At 38.3% G+C, this 23,785-nt stretch overlaps 3 protein-coding genes across 4 annotated transcripts; all 3 read right to left on the reverse strand.

The window, feature by feature from the left end:
• Positions 1-370: 370 nt before the first annotated feature.
• On the reverse strand, positions 371-5,876 carry LOC122775232 (26S proteasome non-ATPase regulatory subunit 4-like). The gene is made up of 10 exons (XM_044035049.1): positions 5,818-5,876; positions 4,781-4,921; positions 4,587-4,701; positions 3,829-3,915; positions 3,630-3,698; positions 3,057-3,272; positions 2,559-2,667; positions 2,307-2,444; positions 1,795-1,850; positions 371-1,210 (listed from the first exon to the last, which is right to left on the reverse strand). Exons 1-10 carry the CDS (start codon positions 5,841-5,843, stop codon positions 1,040-1,042), a joined length of 1,128 nt encoding a protein of 375 aa, XP_043890984.1. The 5' UTR covers positions 5,844-5,876; the 3' UTR covers positions 371-1,039.
• A 921-nt stretch (positions 5,877-6,797) lies between these two features.
• On the reverse strand, positions 6,798-8,208 carry LOC122774946 (serum amyloid P-component-like). The gene is made up of 4 exons (XM_044034563.1): positions 8,125-8,208; positions 7,727-7,784; positions 7,467-7,569; positions 6,798-7,378 (listed from the first exon to the last, which is right to left on the reverse strand). The coding sequence occupies exons 2-4, from the start codon at positions 7,782-7,784 to the stop codon at positions 6,865-6,867; spliced, it is 675 nt and encodes a 224-aa protein (XP_043890498.1). The 5' UTR covers positions 8,125-8,208; the 3' UTR covers positions 6,798-6,864.
• A 1,672-nt stretch (positions 8,209-9,880) lies between these two features.
• LOC122774818 (phosphatidylinositol 4-phosphate 5-kinase type-1 alpha-like) lies at positions 9,881-23,223 on the reverse strand. Of its 2 annotated transcripts, none has more exons than XM_044034356.1 (16): positions 23,153-23,223; positions 20,619-20,653; positions 20,118-20,210; positions 19,648-19,778; positions 19,428-19,545; positions 18,579-18,731; positions 18,191-18,490; positions 16,411-16,646; positions 16,231-16,314; positions 16,097-16,145; positions 14,766-14,850; positions 14,480-14,650; positions 14,245-14,377; positions 14,098-14,160; positions 13,898-13,997; positions 9,881-13,117 (listed from the first exon to the last, which is right to left on the reverse strand). In XM_044034356.1, exons 1-16 carry the CDS (start codon positions 23,196-23,198, stop codon positions 13,115-13,117), a joined length of 1,800 nt encoding a protein of 599 aa, XP_043890291.1. In that variant the 5' UTR covers positions 23,199-23,223; the 3' UTR covers positions 9,881-13,114. The 2 variants fall into 2 exon arrangements, with proteins under 2 accessions (XP_043890291.1, XP_043890290.1); XM_044034355.1 differs by having other exon boundaries at positions 16,231-16,329.
• Between the last annotated feature and the right edge of the window lie 562 nt (positions 23,224-23,785).

A 23,785-nucleotide genomic window follows, 5' to 3' on the forward strand; every position in this document is an offset into this window, starting at 1 on the left:
TACAAAAAGACTTCACCTGATCTATGCCTTCTCCATTAATTTACCATTTACTGTGACTATTTGTCTGACTGAGGTGTAAAGTGATTATGTTTCTATAATAAAGCATATTAAACACAACAAATGTATGTTCCTTTAATGTTATATTGTTAGTTTATTTTATATTGTGCTATGGGCCTTCGCAAAACACTAACACTACATTATCTCCCCTAGCTAGGCTTTTATGTGAACATTCAAATATGAATAAAAAAAAAAAGTAGATACATTTCACCACCAACTGAAATATGTTCACCTTTAGAAAGAGGAAGACAAAGGCTAAAAAAGATTGCAGCTTGTATTATTGTAACTTAATTACAAAAGTCACACATAGCACTTCTTTGTATCCTGTACATTTATTTAGAGTTGTGATTTGCTCATGTTGCAGAGTATTTTTTTTTATTAGAAAAGCCTTGAGGCGTGTGTTTGACACACAAAAAAGTGAAAGCAAAATTTCACCCAAAGTCGTCAAAACGTTAGCACAACTACATTTCACTATAGATCCAAGGAACATCAGTCGCTCCATCTCTAAATCAAATATTATATCTAATAAACTGTGCACTGGTTTGCTTGTCTGGCTTCAAACTTCACAGGTGATTTACTAAAAGCACTAGTGTGCAGTGCCGACTTGGCACTGTGCCAAGTTTGTTTGTTGTTTGGGGTGATAGTGAGATAGAGATAGTGGTAGAATTGCGACAGACATGTCACTAAATGAGCCACTTTCACCCCGTCTCACATGGGGAAATGAATGGGCACCATCCTGATTTGTATGCAGGTTACCACAGCAACCATAGTAGTAAATAACCTGCATACATTACTACAGGCACCAGTGTGTGCAGAGCCGACTTTGACGTTGTTTGGATAAGAAATACAAGGGAACGGGTAGGGATGCTGTTTTACTAGTAAACAAAAGATGAACAAAACATTTCCTGCATTGAGGACCATGATACTGTGAATGGCAAAATGCAGTTAATTCTCAGGTCTCTATTCTTCTTCAAAATTCTCTTTATTTCTTTTTCTCTTCGTCTTTCTTGGTCTCTGGTTTGGGGCCAGTCTGTGAAGCCAGAGAGCCCATGGCGTTACGAATGGCCTCATTGTTGGGGTCGACTCCAGGAAGGTTTTCAAGAACACTTTGTAGGAACTCTGGATCTTGCATAACATCGTAGTCCTCTTCATCCTAGACACAGGTAATAATAATCAATTGTAACTCACACCTGAACAAGATAAGATAAATCCTTTATTAGTCCTGCAACGGGAACATTTACAGTGTCACAGCAGCAAAGACAGTAAAGATAAAGCTAATAAATAATAAACATGCAGGGAATGTACAATATAGAAAACTATCAACAATAAGACTACAAAAAAGGTAAAAATGGAATATACAGTACATTACAGACATTAACTTACCAAAATATGTACAGTATGCGCTTGATATTGAACATGTGTATATTGTTACATGTGGTCTACTGAGAGCAGTGTGGTTGTTTTTTTGTCTAACAGCCAGGAGGGAGGAATGACCTGCAATACCGCTCCTTCAGACATTTAGGATGTTTCAGTCTGTCACTGAAGGAGCTGCTCAGTGCTGTGATGGTGTACTGCAGGGTGTGGGAGAGACTGTCCATCAGAGATGATAGCTTAGCAATCATTCTCCTCTCTCCCATCACCTCCACAAGGTCAGGAGGCATCCCAGGACAGAGCTGTACAAGCACCTATACATCCTAAAAAAGACAAATGAGGAAAAAAGTAAAGGCTTGTGTTTACCTTTGCCTCATTGGAATCTATGTCAGCTCCCGTGTCCATGTCCTCAGCACCAAAGTCTGTAGAGGTAAAAAAAAACGTTACGTCTTACAAAGAAAAAAAACAAAAACCCACACAATAACATGTAGATTCAATAGTTGGGCCAACTTGGTGATCAAAATACTGTATATCCTTTTTCAACATCTAATGCCTAAATATTTATTGCAGAAACTACTAGTACTAAAGAATCAGGTATGTTACTTAGAATGACAATAGACACACAACAATAGTGCTCTTGTGTTGCTTTCATTAGATAAAAAGGACAATAATGTAAGCCAGAAACTAAAACACAAAACTATTTAGCTGCACAACTGATTTTTCTAGACTCAAACTAATGCATAATTTACAAAAAGTGGTCGTCCATTAAAGAAAATGGGTTTGCTTATTTTGATGCATACTTGTACCTAGCTTGTATTATAACTTGTATTAATTATCTGGTGAGGGAATATCAAGACAATTTAAAACGTGTGTATAACCTGCTCCTGGTCCCTGCATGGACATGTGCATAGCATAGGCAATCTGTTCATCCTCAGTCATGCGGCTGATGTCTGGTAAAACAGGTGTGGTGGACTCCGTATGTGAGACAGACATCTTCAACAAAGCATCTTCTGACTCTGAAACAGACACAAAGATATCCTGTTTGAACATTATCCAGCTGAATCCTATAACTTGTCTGTCTGCAATACTGTAAGCAGAGAGGGGCAGATCCCATTGGACATTTTTCTCACTATCTGCAGGAGGAGAGGGAATGCCAACTTCAGCAGCTGATGCAACAGCTGCTCTGCGAGTCTCGTCCTCCTGGCGTTGTCTCTGCTCCTCCATAGACACACGCAGGGCCTAGATAAACAAAAAACAAAATTAAGGTAAAGCACAAGAACATGTGATTTTAGAGAACATTACGATGCACGTTGCAATGTTTTTGGACTTCAGCAAGTAAAAGGTTTTGTTTATGCAACATTTCAACATTTAAAATAAGACAGCATTCTCTGAATGGGCCACACGGTGGAGCACAAGGTTAGCAAGAAGGTTGAGGCTTTCAATTTGGAGTTTGCTTGCTTTCTCTGGGTACTCTGGTTTCTAATAATCCAAAAACATGCAGAAGTAATTGGTCACTCTAAATACACTATAGGTGTGAGTGAGTGAATGGTTGCTCAACTCTTATGAGCTTATGGGAAACTATAATGACTAATCAGATTTGCAATTGTTAATTTTCCCTGCTCTCTTACCAAGGCCAGCTCTGGGTCGGCACTGGGATCCACTCCAAACTCAAAGTCACTGGCACCCAGACCCAACACTGCACCTCCCTCTCCAGCCAGGATGGGTGAGGAGAGCAGGGCATCAGCCAGACTGGGGCCTGGAGGTACTGTGACCAGGTGGGAACCTGCTCCTTCTTTCCCATTTAGTGTGTTGATGAAGGTAGTCAGCTTCTCTGTGTTCATCTCCTGCGAAAGAAGAAAAGATTCAGGGTGACCATGTGGACTAGTAAACTTTGCAGAGAGGTGTGATACAATGATAACACATATTTAAGTTACTGTGTGTGTGTGTGTGTGTGTGTCCATATTTTAAATACAGTGCAAATATATATAAATATTTATTTATTCAAATATATTTAGTACGCTTCCTCCAGATGACATCTCGTGGTTGTATTCATGCACAAGGGTTATATATATATATATGCATATATAAATATGTATACACAGACATATATATGTATATCTTGTGATTTCAGTGTTGCTTTTCATCTTCTGTAAGTACTATTTCAATGTACTGTATGTATGTATGTATTTGATCAAAAATACCTCCTCTCCAAAATTAATGATATCCACGCTGACTTTTTCTTTCTTCAAGCGCTTTGCCATTTTGACCAGCTAACAGAAAAGAGAAATATGTCAAGTGGTATATACACACAGCCATGATCAATGTTGTATCTTTGTCATTTAATACGCAATAACTAATAAACATGCCAAATAAAATCATTAATGTCAGAATTGAACTCACTTCTTTTTCATTGTCCTCCACTGGGCTTCCAACAAATGCAATAATGCGCATCTTGTGATTTTTGCCCTGTCTGTGTTTCAATGCCAACTACACAGAAAAGCAAGGCAAAAAAAGGTAAGACAACATGAATTACCAAAATGCATTTAAGTAAAGTGGTGGAGGTCAGTTGATATTGCACTCTACAGTGTAGCTGGATGGATCAAATCCAGTAAGTCACTGTGCTTTTGGTAGTCATGTTTGAAACTAGACACATTTCTCTACGTTCTGGTAGAAAATCAGTGAGACTTTAAAATGTGTACTTCCCACTTTCATGGGGTGTGACCAACAGACATAGATAGAAAATGCCTCTGTATGCAATTTGATAGACCTACAACTAATCAGACCAATGATCTGGATGACATAACGCACAACAACAGAAAACGTGTCAACAAATTTACTTGTTGTAGTTTTCTAGTAGCGATGGCATCTAATGCCTTTTGCCGTTCAAAATGGAAGCAACAGCTGAAAAGACAGCTGCTGTTCCAGGCCACCATGTAGGATGTATACAAATGCTGCTACAGTAGATGTTGATTCTCTGTCGTCATCGCAGTTTGTTTGAGTGAAGCTTCTACGTTGAAGTACGTGGCCAACTGCCATTGAACACCACTATAGCAACTAAGTTTAACTGATCTCTCAATGTGTTTAAATGTTTTTCCAATTCCTCTAATGGTGTCCTGCATCATTAAAACAATGTACTTCCACAGTGTGTTCAAACTCACATGTGCCACTCTGATGCCAGTGCAGAAGCTGATGTTTCCACGAGGCTGCACAGCATGCAGCTTGGACAGTATTCTCCCCGTGTCTGGGGTCAGTGTGGTCAGCACTTCACAGTTACTGCAGAGTTGCAACACTTTCATCATTAGATTGTCAATTTAAAATGTCACCTTACAAATTCAAAGACACTGGCTCTTACTTTGCCATGGTGATGAGGCCCACGTTGTTTTCAGGGTTGCTGCGTGTTTTGGAGTGACAAACAATATTGACTGCATCCTGCTGAGCCTGCAGCCTGGTAGGCAGAAAGTCTCCATTTCGCATGTATTCACTATTATCCACACTAGGAACAAATTGACAGCAGGGTTAATAACTAATCATTCCAGCAAAATATTTAGCACACATTAAAGAAATATGTGATACTAATATCCATATGACATCTAATGTACTGTATGTGTAGACCCTGACTCTTATGACGTGTTATATTGTTGGTAACGTCCCTACATTCATTCACTTGACAGAACAATTACAAAAAATATAAATGAAAAAAAAATCCCAACAACAAACAAATGATGTAGCCTCAGTCAACGCAATAACAATACAACAAATAACGTTAATGTCTCTGCAGCTTAAATTCTAAACAATTATATTGACGACTGTTGATTTTAAATTAATTTGTTTATTAACCGAAGAGCTATCTGGTTCATTAAGTGTCAGACAATGGTTAAATATGACTGATCAGATTAAACCAATTCATCGACTATCAAAATGGTTGGTGATGAATGTAGTAATCGATTGAAAATTGTACCTGATACAACGGTTATTGGACAGGCGAAACAACAATCACAAAGAAAACGGTGTCCTGTGTTGACAATGACAGTAGGGTTGTATAGCCAACTAATGCTAACGCGCTCATTAACGACATATAGACTCATCTTGTGGCACAATATGAGATTCAAGTTCACGAGCGTAAAGAAGGAACACTACATTGTTTAGTGTCTGTAAATAAACACCGTGTTAAATGTCCTTAATTTGCCTCTGTAATGAAAGCGCCTTCAAGCTAGCGTTAGCTAGGTGACTCAGGGAATAAGCCGATCATCTTCAATCAAGTAAATATTGAGTAGACCTGGAGGTATGCATCAAACAAATTACCCTAAAAAAATACAGATATATACATGCTTATTATTAGTAAAAGTATCACGATTAATTCTAAATTGAGATTTATTTCTGATTCCTTACCACACCATAGTGCTTTCAAGCACCATCTTGACGTCTGTAGACTGCTACGTTGACGCGATGGCTTATGGGTAATGGAGTTTTGTGTTGTTATGTTAATTTATTTTTATTTTTATTTTATGGCAGCTTGCAACTTATGACTGTTGTGTTAAATGTAAATGTTGTATGATATTTTTATTATATTAATTACTGTAACACTTTAACGCCAATGTTGGGTACAGATTGTATTGCAGTTGTTATGTACTAACTACTGTACAAAGTGGCTGAGGATCTAAATGTCTGATAATCTGTATCTGACATAAACCTGTGAAAGTTTTATTTAACCTTTAATAAATTTTGAACGGCTAATGAAAGATCAAAGTGATCAAAGTGAAAGTAAATGACAATAAATGTGATCAGTTGATTTCATGAGGCCTGTCATTTAATATCAAGCTTATTATGTCTGTATACATATATTTTTTTTGCATCAGAAGTATTTTGTTTGTCAACTATCTATCATTCCATTATCGAAACAAACACTTTTATTTTGAAATTCGTCATGTGGAGGATAAAGAAAAAAAGAGCTAAAAAATGATATAAACTAAAACATGTCTGTCACATTTCAGGAACAATATTTATTAGTATAATTAATAGTTGAAGACTGAAATGATTGATTGTCAATTGATGATTTTACAACCTTTTAATAACACATAATAAATGTACTATGTACATGATGATTCTGGGTTGTTAAGCTCACGCTCTTTTCTACATGCGTTAACCAACATTGCTGATTGTCCTATATGCTTTGATTACAATATTTTACTGTGCATACAATGTGTATATGCCCATAGGAGTCACGGAAATGCCTTCACATGAAATATTGTGCTCCTTGACCTCTGCCATGTTTCAGTGATGTGTTTTCATGTCTGATTTTAAAAGACAAAAGATGTTTTCTTAATCTTGGCTCTGATCCCTAAACTCTTTAAAACAAATGGTGACAACCCTTTAAGTGTCTGAAAAGATTTTAATGATTTCCACTGAACATTCATGTGGTGCCCAGTGAGCACTATGTTACATATTTTCTTGATCTTCTTCCACATAGATTTTCCCAATGATTTCATACTCGAGGGCTTGCCAGTTGAACACGTTTCCCGGGGTGAAGTATTTGCCATTCATGTAGCGTCTGATCTCAGCAGGAGCGACAACATGGTCCCACATGTGGACTTTAGAAATCATACCAACAAAAGACTGACTAAGATCAAACCCTCCATCATATTTGTCCTGTTCTTGGCCCAGGATGGTTTTTGGCGCTCCAGTGATAGGCAGCCCAGATGTGATAAATCTCTTGATGGTTGGCTTTCCATTCAACCATACCTGAGCCAAACCATTGTCTGAGCTCCAGGTGGTACAAAGGGAGTGCCATGCGTTTGCTGCAAATGACACTGACTGGAAGTCTGTGTGTGGGTCCACGGCATGGATCCTGAGGACATTCTGTACATCAGGCTTATAGATCACCAAGGAATTGGATTTTGTTGGAGTAGCCAATGAGAAGAGCCCATAGGGCCTTTTGAGATCTGTGAAGAATCTGAACAAACATGCAAGTTGTAAGAAACTGAGGCAAAGAGGGTGTTTTTGAAACATTACCACAAACACAAGCTTTCTGAGTACACCACCTGAGACAGACGGTGAAGGCGTTGAATTGGGTTTTAGTTGTTAGGAGCTTTATGTGATCCGTGTTGGTCTCCTTGGGGAAGACGAACACTTTGTTTGACAGATCTGCACAGAGGAAGAGAGGGAACAATAATACTGACCACAAACATGTTCTGTAATTGAATTACCTGATTAAATATGACACAATTAGATCGTTAAAATGTAATGTTAAAATGCTGCTTTTTGTAAATAAAGCTTGTTGGTCAAACAAAGGTTGACTTACCTTGAGGTGCTGCGAAACATGTTGAAATCAGGGCAAATAGAAGCAAAAGTTTCTCCATCTAAGATTTCAGAAAGCCTGTATTAGTATCACTGAAGAGAAAAAAAATCTTTAAAAAGAAAACCATTTCATTTTTACCAGAGGCCAATCCAATTGAGTGAAGCAAGTTGTAGTTTTTGAGTTACAGCAGTACAAACATAAGAAATAGAGGGCATGTATAACAGTCAATGGGTTTCTCCTTAATAAAATGTATCAATCTTCATAATACAGTATAATATGAGCATACAACAATATAATGCGATTTAAAGTAGCTAAGGAAAAAGGATTAGATGCTTCTAGGAAAAGATGATCAAGTTTGGAAGTGAATCTGGAATAACTAGGTTGAAGAGGTGTGATCTTACCTTGGACTGAGTGTCTTTTACCTTGTGGCCTGGATGTATTCGCTCTGTGTGGATCACACGTCTGTGGTTTTTGTCTAGACAGCTTCTTTATTTGTACGGCTGCAGCTGTTTACTCTGGTTACAAAATTAAGGACTGTGGACTTGATTTTACATATTTGCAAGGCAATCGTTATTTACTCGCCTTCAAAATAGTGAACTATGGACTCTGGCAATTGTACACTGTGGAGGACATCACTGCAAAGGACCTAGGGTCACACTGAGCAGATGACAGATGTGAAAGAGCCTGGAAATGCAGTAGTGAAAGTAATACTATGTGTAACGTCATCCAGCATGACCAATTTGGTCTGTAGAGGTAAATTGAGGGGCAGAACAGACCTTCATGCACTGGTACAGCTGCTGACTGGTGTTGTAGTGGATTGTGGGTTCCTTAGGGTGCAGAGCAATGCCCAGGCTTGCAGGCCAAAGCAGGGAAAACCCAATGAATGAACCCCTGTGGACACAAAGGGTCCCCCAAGAGTGACTGACATGTCTCTCAGGAGTAAGGCTGCCTGTGGAACTTCAATAATGTTGTGGCATCAACTGTCTCTATAGCATCTCATATCAAAAATTAGTCTCACAGTCTATATTAAAGAATTAATCTCATCAGCGAGCCAATAAGCAATAAACCAAAGCTCATTTCCTAAAGGAGAAGAGAAAATTAAGTTAATGTTATGTTAATAAATATGACAGCCCAGCTAAATCAAAACAATTCTACCTTAATGTGCAATGTCATTTTTATTGCACTATGCTGCAATGTCAGCAGACATTGAGAAACAGCAAACAATTAAGATGAGTTCAATAATTTCCAACAGGTCTGTTTATACAGTGTGTTTATTTGTACAGTGAGAGTACAGGGTGAGCTCAGGGCTTCTTCAAGGCCTCAGCCAGTCCTGGGCCAGAGTGTATGTACACAGTCCCCAGATAAGGGGTTGGCAAGTATATTGGGTCTATGGCCAATTTCTTTTCTAAGCAATTGAATAGTGAGCCAAAACATCAAATTCCTACTGAATTTCTTTACTTTTAAAACTTAATTAATAATCTTGTACAAAAATGACTATTTTAAGAAATGTTTTGGTTTAAAAAAGTTACTTGAATTTGCCACAAACTTTTAAAAAAAAAACCCACAGCATCTGTCTTTAATCACCAACTTGTTAGACTCTTTAAGACCAATGTGTATGAGACGTGGGGAATGAAATGTCAAAAATATTTACCCCTTACCATAATGTTAATAATAAAAGTGTATCAGTCCAACTGGACAGTTACTGTTTCTTCTTTGAGTCTAAGTTTAATCTCAAAACTTGGCTACCCATTAAACTGCAGTGTTTAAAAAAAAGAAAAATCCAAACCTAACATATTCAAAATCATCTAGATAATGAAAGTACTGATACCACAGACTGATACTTACATTCCACATACCTGAAGAATCTGAGATATTCTGTCACAGTGCAGCCACAGAGCAGGAGCTCACTTACGTCCACTCTTGATCCAGGTCTGGCAGGAGATTCAGTTTAACAAGTATGTATTTATTCATTGTTATACAATTACTTTAATTGCATAGTATACTTTACATTTTTGTGTCTTTTTTACAATACTCCGCATGTAACCGTCACCGGGCTGCATCTTGCTACCAGTATTTACTTGTATGGACAGTTTCAAAATTCAATAAAACAGATTTTCAAAAAGTGATTCAGGAATAAAAGAATCGAAAAACCAAGACTTATAGAAATATCTTTAATCCTTTAAAATCAGACATGAAAACAGTTTACCACCACATAACTGAAACATGGCAGGGGGCAGGCAGCACATATTGCATGAGAAGGCATTTCCGTGACTTCTATGTACATATACACATTTTATACACAGTAAAAATATAGTAATTGAAGCATATAGGACAACCAGCAATGTTGGCTCGTGAGCCATGTGAAACATTCACGTGGAAAAAGCACAGGAGCTTAACAACCCAGAATCATCATGGTGATAATATAGCCATCATGTCACAATCTGCACACAAACTAAAAACGTGAAATTGTCAAAATAGTCTCCCCTTCACGGGCAATGCACACTACAGTTTCACACATCCTTCTGTCAGTTTATACAGTATACATACAATCATCTAAAGTACATCATACACCTTTATCATTTCAGTCTACAACCATAGTAATAAATATAGTTCTTCGAGGTGAAAGGTGACACATAGTTTGTATTGCATTACTCCACTTGAAATTATAGTGTCTTTGCAGAGTACACTGCCCTTTAAGCAGTTAAGGATGTTTGTCTTGTGCCACTGGTGTAGTACGTAACTGCGACTCAATTGGTCTGCATCCAGCAATTACACAGTACCACTCACTAAAAACATTAACATCAAAAAATTAAGATGTTACAATCTAGAACGTGGTTTGTTTGCTTTTTAAAACATGTCATTTTACAGGGGGAGTGTTTTTCTTTGGCGGGTGGTTTAACGCTCAACCAACGCTCAATACAATTTCAAACGAATCTGTTTGAAGAAATCAGTCTTTCACCATAACACAAGTAATCAATTTCAAGTACGTTCTCCTAACTACGCAAACGTTTTAAATATTGAGCTCTGAGAGCTTCCACGAGTGCAGTAAATAAAAATTTTCACAGGATTCACGGGAATGTGGAGTTAACTGTTGAAATGCCACAGGCCGGGTCGAGTAGAATCATTCTTTGATAAAGAAAAATAAATCTTTACGGGCACTAGGTTTATGTCAGACATGAAATTATTCAGCAAAGGAAATCCAGTTTAATAACAGATCCTTAAAACCCAGGTCAACCCAGTGTTATTACCTTATAAAACATTTCAGTTCAGGAGTGTTTTATTTCATTTCTGTGTCAACTGCACTGGATTGTGAACATTTACAGGAAGCCCCTGCTCTTTTCTTTGGTGCCGCGGCTGGCTTATAATACAAAAGACTCAGTCCTGTATCCTCACATGTGCATTCACTGATAAACCATGAACAATTTACCTTCTTTCTCTTTTCATAACTCACATTTCCCCCTATCTCCCTCTCTGCTGCACAGACCACATGTGCATTAAACAAACTTAAATGTGTTAAATGAAATGATACAAAGTCTGAGATCTGCTACAGTTCACTTGGTAGAGACTCAAATTTCTGCATCAGAAACATCTTATGGGGTAAACACTTCCAGTCCAGCAACATCCTTGTTGTTTTTACTGTTTGTGGAAGAAAAAATCCAATTTATATGAATAGCCAAGTTAAAGATAAATAGGAGTACATGCAATAAAAAAGAATGTTTCATAATATTGGTCCAAGAGTGGATATGTGAGTGTGTGTCATTTCTAGAACCAGCAGAAATGAATGAGTCAAATATCAATCACATACAGTTTCTGTCCAATGTTAGGAGAGTTAAAAGTTTTAGCTGAGCTGTTGAACCACGGTGACTCAACACTTGACATAAATGTAAAGGAGATTTTAATAGTGTTTTCATTAAAAATTAAAACTCACTGGTTGGTCCAAACATACAAATGGCAGTTTGATGGCTTTAGGTGTAGTGATAAGGCAGGTTTCTCTGAGTGGTTATGTCAGTTATGTGTCATGTTTGGGGAGGAACAAACATGTAAAGGCACATACATGACAGACAACAGACAGTAGCTTAAATGTTTCTCTCCTATTAACCAAAAACCTTGACTTCAATTCATAGCATCTAGTGGCCAGCAGTGCTATTGGCACTTGGCTCAATCCCATTTCACCTCTTGCCCCTACTGCTTAGCCTTACACCTCCATTTTGCACATCCATGTGTAGGACTATGGTGTCCCAGTGCTTGTTGGTAGAGGGTGAACTGTGAGGGCTAACTAACCCTTCAAACGGAACAATTTCACTTTAAATAAAAGGCTCTGAGACAATACCCTGATTCCAAGGAAACTAATGTTACCGTTATTCATTGTCATCAACATGTAGATTATATAGATTTTAACCACGAACCCTTGTTTATCAGTTCCTAATGACAGGGGGCAAGAGGTAGAGGTAAACATGAGAAATGGGACTGGGCCACACTTGGTATACTTCAGCACATATGGTCTCATCAGAGGGGGAGATTTTCAGGGTTCTAAAAATGTGGTCTGCCATGTTAATAAGACACATTCTACATAATAAAACACTAATGTACATTCAGCAGCGGCAAGATCTCCTTGGACCTTTGCAGCACCACTGTGGCTTCCAGCAGAACAACTTAACCAAAAAAAAATTACCATAGGGTCAACACATCACTTCGGAGTTTCAAAGTCCAACTTCAAACAAATCTATATCAACAGTAAAAAAAAAAGAAGAAAAAGAAATGCATAAATGATTGCTGAGTCAGCAGCAGCATGTGTTGATTTAAACACTGGCCACTGATTGCTCAGAGTCCCCCTCATCATGAGCAGTGCCGAGGGGAACTGGATGTGCAGTAATAGAAACTCTAGAGCCACAGAAATGTGAACCCACTTGGACAGAGCATGAAAAACAGGAAAATATTCATCCATACAAACACAGGCTCCGCCCCTTGTGTGTTCTTAAGTGTGTATATTCCTTCTGAAAGCTTGTCTGTCACATCTCTTCATGCTTTAAAACTGGGCGCAATGACCAACTCTTCATGGAGAAGTTGTTCCTAACAGATATTTGGGCTTTGGGACAAGTGCAGACAAATGTGTATGCACAGTGACAATGCTGATGGCTGGGAAAGTCTCAGGCTTACCACACACCAGCCTCTTGATTTTTCCTTCCTTTTTCATTGCAAACCCACTGTTGCATCCTCCACTGCACCTTACTGCATCACCCAGAGGTCCATGTTTACTGTGGGTATGGGTGAGAAAACAACACAGGTGCAGGGAAGGGTCATCTGTGGCGACCTTCATTCTCTTCATTCTTACTTCTGTCCACCTCAACTTGGCCAGAAACACCTCATCCTTACGTTTCACCATGTCTGTTTTTACTGTGACAGATAAAAGAAACACAAAATTATGAAAGATATAATTGTATATGCAACAAAAATATAACGGAAAATATTCATTTAAAGATAATTGTATTGTTTTAGTCATTAGTCGCCCATCAAGGATTTAACCTATTCAAAATGTATTATTTATTGTTATAATTTGTCTGTTTCTGACATTTCACTGGATCTCACAAAGTTAATTTCAGATAGATACCAGCAGAGGGCACACATCAAACCAAAACACCAACTTAATCAGCAGAGTACAATGTCACAGAACAAAGAGGTCAAGGCAAGAGACAAGATGAAGCTGCACATTCACAAGATGGCACCATTACTCAGGAAGCGGAAAGTGCAGCTTAAGATATGGTGCAGCTACTTGTGGAATACACATTTTTAAGTTTTCATGTATAAAAAATAACAAAAAACATCCTCTCCCACAAGTTCTCTAATGTGGATGTAAATCTTGTTGACCAGTGGAAAGTAAATGCACCACATTTCCCAGGTTGCAGGTAATATCTTTGTACACAAGAGTGTTCCTCTGCAGCCTGACTCAATGAGAGGCTACATGAGTAGCATTTAAGCAAGAGCCTCATTGTTTCATTAGTCTATTATTTTTGATATTTTGTGACCCGTTACATAAACGTCACATAACTAATGTACCACTGATACAAAGACATGACAGAGGTGTGTGCATAATGATTAACTGACTGTTATTTATTAACCTGTTCAACTATGGGTTAAGAAGAACGTTATTGTCTATCATTGTCTTTCTATACTTACAAAACAGATGTTGGTCTCTGGGACAATGTCAGATAGTGAAACGACATCTTCATTTCCAGACAGATTGCCAGAATTATCTGCAGCCCCTTCTACCCCAAAACTGGCACAGAGAAAATGGAAAATTATTGAGAAGCAATTCCTAATATGAAAAAAGAAAATAATGAGGATGTCATTTTACAATACATCAGTGCCTCCTATACCTGTGGTTACCACCCTGGTCAAGATCTGTGTTTGCCGATTTGTGCACTTCCACTCCCACAGAACTGCAGAGAAAAGTCAGCATAGAGGAAATGAGTTCAGTGTAAAAGTAGGATGGAAAATGAAAGGTCAGGTGCTGTTATCGTTACCGCAGTGGAGGAGAGGTGGGTGCAACTCCTGTGCTGCCAAGTGATGAAGTGGAAAGATTGGCCTCACAATCAGCAGGGTTGTCCAATAGCGGAGGGGTCCTCGGAACAAGATCAGGTCTGCCTGACTGGATGCCTGAGATCATTTTTACAGCAAATTACAACATCAGTAACTCCTATCTGATCACAACTATGAAGGCATACAATTTAAAATTGCTTGCAACACCTCAGCTCTTACCACTGTCAGCCTCTGACTCTGTGCTTCTGTAGTGACTGTGGTACACCAGTCTGGAGTCCATAGACATCTGTCCTGACGCATGGGAGAGCGGGGTGGGAGCTCCGAGGGTGGGGGCCCTCCTAAGACCTCCCTGACCTCCACCACGACTCTTCTTAGATGGCGACGGTTTTACTGAAGAAGGCGGGGCATTTAAGTGGCAATGATCAATGCAATCATCCAGACTTTTCAACTGCGTACTTTGTAAGCAGTCAATGGATCAAGATCTTGACACCTTATGAATACTCACATGGAATTTTCTTAAATGTTGTGTTGCACATAAAATGCTGGAAACGCTCTGCATAGAAACCAGGCCTGTGGACGGAAACTGTGTCCTAAAGTAGGAAACAGCAACATAGCCATTAGGATGGGGCAAATGCAATCAAAACATCAGTTTGGACACATTTTTTTAGCTTGTGAATGTTCTTAAACAAGTCGTCTTGGTCAAAAAACATTTCCAGTGTTCCAATCTTTCCCACAGCCTCAAAAAAACACATCACTATTGTTTTTCACTGATGGAGGCCAAGCTGCACTCATAGCACCCTCTGTTAATCTTGTTAATTACCTTAAAAAGTTTGGTGGCATATTTTGAACTTGAACAGGTTTTTTTGTCACAGTTTGAGATATCACCTATGACCAGTGTTGGGAGTAACAGCGTTTAAATATAACGGCGTTACTAACAGCGTTATTTTTTCAGTAACGGAGTAATCTAAATAATTACTTTTCCTATCATTGCAACGCCATTACCATTACTGAGAATATCAAGTGGTCAAATGCTCCAAAATACTGTATATAGGGGTTTTATTCTTCATTGAGGTATTATAAACATCTTTGACAGATAGGATGTTAAAGAATGTAATAGCGTTATAGAACATAAAAAATAATGTCAGTTACTTTGCTGAGTAACGAATTACATTTACAATGTGGTAACTGAGTTACCAACTCAATTACTTTTTGGGAGAAGTAATTTGTAACTATAACTAATTACTTTTTTAAAGTAAGATGCCCAACATTGCCTATGACTGTACTGTAGAGATAAATAAGAAATGCATTAATGTAACTACTTTGGAGTCAATATTTAAGCAAAATATTCAAGCAAAATTAGTATAGAATCTGAAATATCTCTAAATCAATCAATATTGAATTGAATCCAAACTTTAATTGAACTAAGACTTTTAAATCGAAATCGGATTGATTCAGGAAATCAGCAGCGATGCCAACCCTAGTGACAAGTACCCAGACTAGAGAGTGAATAAAGAAACTCTCCTTTGAGAAAGACACAATTGCATTGCACATCACTTTCGTGCACATACACAGCTGCTGCTGAAACTTTGAGTTCTAGCTGCCTGCTTGGACAGCAAAACTTCATGGGCAATATGGCAAGCAAAAGGGACAAAGTGGCAAGCATGAATCAAACAACGTTACCAAATCCACAGAGAAGCCAAAGGAGAAAAACATATTTTGAAACTATGGCAGGACAAACTGTAATAAGCTGACCCGAAAGCCTAAAAATACTGCAATTCTGCTTAGTTTCTCAGCTTATTAATGCATTGATGAAAACTTTGATATGTACACTCTTACCCCATCATGGACCAAGGCCTTCCAGGAGTGTTCCAACTTCTTAATAAACCTAAAATAATACAAAAATAAACCTGTAACACTCAATATATGTTATTAGATAATGTAGACTGATTTGGTTGCTTTGAGACACTGACCTATAGGACTGGAGAATGTCAATGATGCCAATGTAGATGAGCAATCGCTCGCCTTTACTATTACGAGCTGGAATACCACCCATGCTGGAGAAAGGAGGCCAAAGAAGCAGAAAACACATCAATTAAATGCCTGAAATTACACTGAAAGTTACAGTTGAAATGCTTAGCAATAAGACTTACTGGTCTTCTGAATCTAAAGCTCCCTTCCCTCGAGCTTCCCCCTGGATGGATTCCATGGCTGTACAGTAGAGACTTTTCTGGGTTTGTGGCCGGCGCTGATCTGGAGTCACAGATCCCTCTGGCCCACCAATGTCCCCTGAATTGCCAACACCACGTTCTCGCTCTCGAATGGCCTGGTCCATGTTGTGGATGCCCATTAGGAGACTGTAATCCATAATCTTGAAACTCTGTAAAAGCTATATCAAATAGAAACATACAAATACAATACATTAAAGAGAAACATCTCAGAGATTGTGACATTTGATGAGAGATTTACTGTATATAGTCAAAACAAATATTTATCATTTAAATTTAAATTGCATGTTGATTTGAAATTGATGAGAAATGATTTTAGCAGTATAGAAAATACTTTGCTACTGACAACAACACATACACTATAAAACAGTTCTAGGTATAAGTAAATTGATAAGTGCAATAATATAAACCGCCAGTCTGTTCCCATGACTTTGAAAAGGCACCTTTGCACAAAGTAAACACAGTTAGTTTACAGTGTCAAGCATTTGAACTAAAAACAAATAAAAGGTACACACCAGCACATTTAACAGAACTGAAAAACCTTTGGGTTATTCCATGCAAACTCGGCCTGAATTGTGTTCATGTCATGGATTCTATTCTTATGCAAAAAGTCAATTAAATTAATGGGACTTGTTATAGCTTAACATTAAATACTTTCTTGGTTATACATTTCAGCATTTGTCTTTTTGTGTAAACACAAAGGATCACAGCTCAGACTGAATTGGGTTAAAATTTGAAATTAAAATGCATTACAATGTAGCCTGTTCAATTATGTCATGTTGCTGGGTGTGTTGCAGTAATGAAAAAAATAACAAATTTATCTTAAATCTTTATTCTGGAAACTACCACTGCTGTATTTGGTTGATTTTCTTTTACTGGAAAGTGCTATCCTAAATTGCAGATAAGTATGTTGTAATTTCCTATGAATTATCCAAACAGTGGCAGACTGCTATAGTGCAATTTCTCCTGCTTTTTTTTACATAGACTGCACTCTGCCAACGATACCAATCAAACCTGCTTATAGTGCTCTGTCCTCCATGCTCCCTCTCTCACAAACACAGTGCTGCAACCAGCAACAGAGAGCCATCCTTTAGATTTTAAGTTACAAAAGATCTCCACAGATGTATACTGTGTATAGATAGACGCATGAAATTTGTTACTTTACAGTTGGTAAAACAGGTTATTGTCACCTGTACCTTCTAGTGTTGGGGAGAAGGCTGAGGCTGGACTGTGATCTTCATGTTACCTTAAGTTATAATACAAGTTAATCATTAAATGTGGCCTATAAAATTATAGTGTTGATGTGTGTATACAACAGAAGTTATAATAGGCACACTTTGTATCCCTATTTTGAGACTCCTTTGCACTGATATAATGAGTGTTTCTGTGTTAGTTTTATTTTACATATCACTAAATGCATTGAAATAGAAATATTGGAAAAATAAACAGAGAATATTAACAAATATGTTTAGTTTTGATGAAATGAGTGGCTATAAAGATTACTACTGATGGCCCTCACAGTGTGAGTATACACTTTCTTTGGCCACCAGTATCATTTAAGTTGCTGATTTCTGAAGCTGACAGAATTCTCGGGGGTTCAAATGCAGCATCTTTTGAACACTAATACATTCTTTTCCATGGAGCAGCACAACCCATGTACACAAACACGACAAAAAAACATGAAAACATGTATCTCGTCACTCACCAAGCAATCCCGCTGTATTGTCTTGCAAAGAGCATTGTAGTTGTCCACTTCCAGTAGCAGGCCGTCTGGCAAGTCCTGGATGAAGTCAAGGTCTTTGTAAATGGGTACAGGCCTTTCTCTCTCCTTTGGAGAAGCTCGTCTCTTGTAGGTGGAGCCCTTCAGGTCATATTTAAGGTGCATAGGGATGATCCGAGGTAGAAGATTGTTCATCACTACAATACGGATATTCTTGCCCCCTGCCTGAACACAGTACAGTCCGTAGAACTTCGGCAGCAGAGTGCGTTTGTTTTGGTTTATATTCTACAAGGGAGTATGAAAAAGGACAAAGAAATTAGATATCTGTTACACTTGAATCGTACAGAAACTACTGCAAAAACTCCAAGCTTACCATGAAGTATCCAGGTAAGAGTTTTTGGAGGAACTCTGCCTCTTTGTGTTGAACAGTCTTGATGATGAACTCATCATCACTGGAGACGTAGAACAGTGACCCGCTGGCTCCAGGATTAGACAGCTCAATCAGAGGCTCGTTACACAGTGAATACTTAAAACATGAAAAGAAATCTGTGTTTGTCCATACATTTAAAATATGACAGGTTATGTTCAGGTTATGTTATTTATAAATATAAATATCATCTTGAAATGATGCAAGCCTTTTGCAAAGAATGCATTGAAAGAAACACACTGGCTTCCAACTGTGACTTCTAAATGCACTGCTACTTTATTGAAGTAGTTGGACTAAAGAGATATGTCGTCATCTCTAATGCTGTGTTTCCATCATGGTAAGGTTTGGTTTGGTACAATATGGTACGATTTACGATTTGTAAAGCCCTAGGTCAGGCTTGCATTTCAACAGTATCTTTACTTCGTAGGCGGGGAGTGCAGTGTGCCTATTAGATACATAGCATGAAATCGTACTGATACTGTACTATACCACTTTACTTGAGTAGCCCAAAAGAAGGTTTGGGGGCAGTTAGTTTGGTAATATTCCTAATGGAAACACAAAAGATATGTACCCAACCATTCTACTCTGTGGAAAAACTGCATAATTGGAGTGCAAATGTGAATGAGAAAGCCACTGACTGCCAAAACTGTAACAATTTATGTCACACTTTCATCCAAGAAATGAATTTAAGATTAAAATTAACCAGTCAATAATCTAACATGTGCAGTGACAAAAATCAAAACAAGAACACTTTTCATGAACATGAAGGTGTGTGTGTTTAGTTGAAGTACGAACCAGGTAGTCATCAGGCCGAATGCCGAACAATTCTCTGAAATAACGAAAGGCAATTGGAGCATAGGTCTTAAAGCGAAAGTCACTGTAGTGATGAGCAGGTGTCAGGTTACTGCCTTCACTAAGAAACATGACAGACAGAGCAAAACACGATTACATTACATGAAACAAATGATTAAAAATAAATCACTATGTTTAAACAACTATGACTTCTGAAACCAACCTGGGGAAGAAGATGCTTTCGACCACCACAAAGTCCTGCATGAGAACATCCCTCTCCGCCTTTTGACTTAAGCTGCCAACTGTGTGAGTGATCCCCAGCTGGATGGCACCTTTTAAGGCAGATGACGTGGTCTAGAGTGGTCAGAAAGGAGAAGAGAGAAGCTCTGAAACCTACACCATTTTTTAAGGTTTTTTTTGAGCAAAGGAGCACAGGTGGAGCTGAACCTGCAGGAGACCTTTGCCACATTGAGCAATTCAGCACCCCAAATCCTACACCATTTTACCATGATGACTGCTGCTGATCTTATCGCTATTTTTGGGTGTCTATTGAGAGGACTTCCCAAACTAATTTTAGAATACATACAACAAACATGAGAGTGTACACAGTGGTCCTTTCCCACTTTCCACCTCTCCCACTCTGTGCTGTGGGTGTCAATAAATCAGTGTCACCAACCCTAACCCTGTTCCAACCTTTTTGTAGGTGGTCTCTCCCGTGGTGGTCTCAACACCACGATGTCCAATGGTCTTCTTCATACTCTGACTTGTGCTTGAAGAGCCAGGCATCTGAGAAGAGGAACAGAGACAGATAAACTTGTTGGATAACTTGGATGTTAATATTAATAGTGTGTGTGAGTGTGCATGTGTGCACATGTGTTTGTGTCTGTACATGTTGGTGTACACAGAATCCAGCTATACTGCCAAAAGATGGGCTCAACATTGCCATGACTGTCAGCTGCCCAACCCTAGTTACAGTAATGACATTATGACATTTGTGCTTTGATACTTGTACCGTTAATGTGACAACATATTCAAACGCTACATTAATTCAAACACATTACACAACACAAAAGCTGTAGACCACATGTTTTCCAGGCAATTGTGTTGAGAGTTGACCAGGTTAACAATTACATTACATTACTACACATAATGCAGAGTTGTTTTGTGAATTAAGTCAACGTCTGTGGTCCTTACCTCTGAGGGGGCCATTTTTCTGATGCTGCTGGTCCCTTAAGACAAAAAATAAGATAAATCGTGATTTTACAATGTGAACCAGTGACTCTTGAGAGACTATGAGGAAACATACTGTCTTGTGGAACTGATTATTCCCTTTTTCAGTCTCCAATTCAAACCCACGTCAATGACACCACTGCATTTAGTGTAAATTTGAAGTTTAAAATCATTTTAGAAACTTTATCAATTGAGAATTCGTAAATGATTGTTAAGAAACGGTCGACTTGTTTATTAGCAGGGCTATTTCCAGAGCTGGCTGATGACCATAAAGCCAATGAAGAGCCCCGATCTAAATGTGGCAGTAGTTACTAATTGCTGCCCCTGATACCTCCAGCTCTCAGTGAACTGGAACTACTTGTCCCCTGAGCTGACTGCTCCAGATTCATCTGGTCCCTGACGATGTATGTCTACAATCACCTCCTTTCAAAAAAACAAGACAAAATACACTTTCTTGTTCTTTTTTTCAGTTAGTGTGTCTCAGTAACTTTGCTTTAATGAGTTATTATTGTAATTAGTTAACATTGCAATACATTTTTATTATATCAAGTGATTCACATTGTATTTGCTCCCAAATGTGCATTAGAAAACACACACTAGGAAAATCGTACAACTGAAATAAAATAATCAACATGATGTCCTCTGTCCTTAGATAAACATGTTGCTTAAAACCTACTATCTCGCCCACTCTGCAAACACGTTCAGTCAGAAACTATGGAAACATCTACTTCAATGCTGCAGTGCCACACAGGCATGCATGCAGAAAGATGATGTAAGATTATAAACCTGTAGTACCAGAACTGTAGTGATGTCTAGACCAAGCAGATTCAATCCAGGTGATGCACAGTTAAGTGGACACTTCAACCAATGAAAGATGCACACTTCAACAATAATGTGAGGATAACTGAATACTAAGTACTTCCTCTGAGTTAACAGGGAAAACAACAAGCATCATTCAATTCAAATCAATTTCCTCCAATTACATAAAAACAACACACTATATGATCACAAATCATGCGGTTTCTTTCTTTCTCATTATGTGAGTGAGAGAAAGAGGGAGAAAAACACTCAAGCACACCCATGCGAATACCTCGCTGTAATGCTCTCCTCCAGAACTGAGTCCTAATATCTGTGAAGCAGGATACAGTCAGCCTACTTAAGTTGATAATGCAATTTAATGACTAATGTTGGTCTCTACAAAAAAATTGTGTGTTTTTTGAAAATCATGACTAATTGCTGTACTGGACATTTCACGTTGCATTTTTCCACAAATAGCCATGTAGAACCAGACAGTTATTAACATAATGTGTGCTGAAGTACTTAACAGTGTCTTTAGGTTGTCAGTGACAGGCCTAAAGACAATAGACAAACCATCTGCTCCTTCCTCTAAACTAAAAAACTCCCTGCCAGCCTTGTTCATATGTTGCCTGCCAAAGGAAAAAATGTGGGACATGAGCAGTCTCTTTTAAATAATTTTTCACCTCTGAGGAGTCCACAAATATACTGGTTCTTGGCCTGATTCAGAAACAAGACATACAAACCATTACAGGAAACTACATTATGTTGCTGTCACTCAAGTGTGGGTGGTGTATGTGTTTTGACAGTATTTGTGCAGTCTCAGGCTCACAGCCATGTCGGAGCTATGAGAGTGCTTTGAAGCCACTATTTTTATTCACTGATTCAGACTGACTGGCTACTGTGGGAAGAGCAATTTCTGTATACACATGGAGGCGTATGAGATGTTGCCATTTCACTTGTTTATCGTTCAGTGAACGGCATTTCCCCCCATTTTAAGTATTAACTAGTAAGTAAAAACAAATTCATATCGTTACATTCCCACTGACAAGCCCATGTAACGTTTAGATAGCATGAGATTTGATTAGCTAATAAACCACAGGCCCGGGAAGAAACTGAATTTGCCGATTACTAGTCTGGACAGACTTAAAAAAGACGGTCGGGGGAAGGAAGAGCAGGGATATAACGGGTGAGGGAGACAAGGAGTAACGGGGTAGTTACGGGATAATAACAGAAAAATAAATACAGTAATCCAAACAACACACCAATGACAACCTCGCACAATAAATGCATACCCGTGTCTCGTTGACTCGTTATCACAGAAAAACACAGTAAACGAAATAACCGGCTTGACGGCAAAAACAAATCCCGCTTTCGGTACATATTTGTTTGAATGCCATTTGCTTTAATATACAATTCGATAAAACAGGTGGGTGGCGAACGGACGCTCAGTGTGCATAATAATAATAATAATAACAGCTATTGCAATTAATGAACGAGGCAGCTAACACGCTAGCCACTGCTTGGTTCATTTGTTAGGTTGAGCCTCGATGCTAGGAAGCTAGCAAGCGAACGGGCTAACAAGGACGAAATACGGCCACAATCACCGCGTCATTTCATTGTAGTCGCTGCAAAACACTACACAGAGCAGTTTACATGTACATATTCAGACGACAAATGTATGAGACGTAACTACTAGATACCTGTCGGGGCTGTTAATCCCGAGTCTGCTGTTCCAGCAGTCGCCATTATGGTTTGACTATTCTCATCACACATACAGCGCCGACAGTTGAATAGAGATACTCATGTCGCAGCCACAGCGCCGCCCACCGGACTGTAGGGGAACACTTCCAGTTTATTTACCTAATCAAAATATTGGAACCAGTTTTCAATGTTCAGTCTTCCGCACAAAAGTTTTTTTTTGTTTGTTTGTTTTGATTTTTTTTTTATTAATTCATAAATTGCTTCAGGTTAGTATCAATGTTTGCAATATTTTAATTTATGTATTTTATTGTATTGCAAAGCCACAGCATTATTCAAGATTCAAGAATTCTTTATTGTCAATATGCCTATATATAACGCAATTTCGTTATGTAAATGCTTCAAAAAGGCACAATACCTTGGGAAAAAGACACACTAAAATAAAATAAATACATAGAACACTATAAATAGTGATTAAACATGTATAATAAATGTATATATAAAAAAAGTATAGTATAAAAAAATAGATAACTGGTTCACCCCAACTGAATAAAACTCAAACTGATTGTTTTTAGTGACAGTACCTATGGATAAAGAATTTCTATGTATTTTAATCACATATTAAATCAAATGTG

This window comes from Solea senegalensis, linkage group LG9 (genome assembly GCF_019176455.1).
Source record: "Solea senegalensis isolate Sse05_10M linkage group LG9, IFAPA_SoseM_1, whole genome shotgun sequence".
NCBI classification, from domain to species: domain Eukaryota; kingdom Metazoa; phylum Chordata; class Actinopteri; order Pleuronectiformes; family Soleidae; genus Solea; species Solea senegalensis.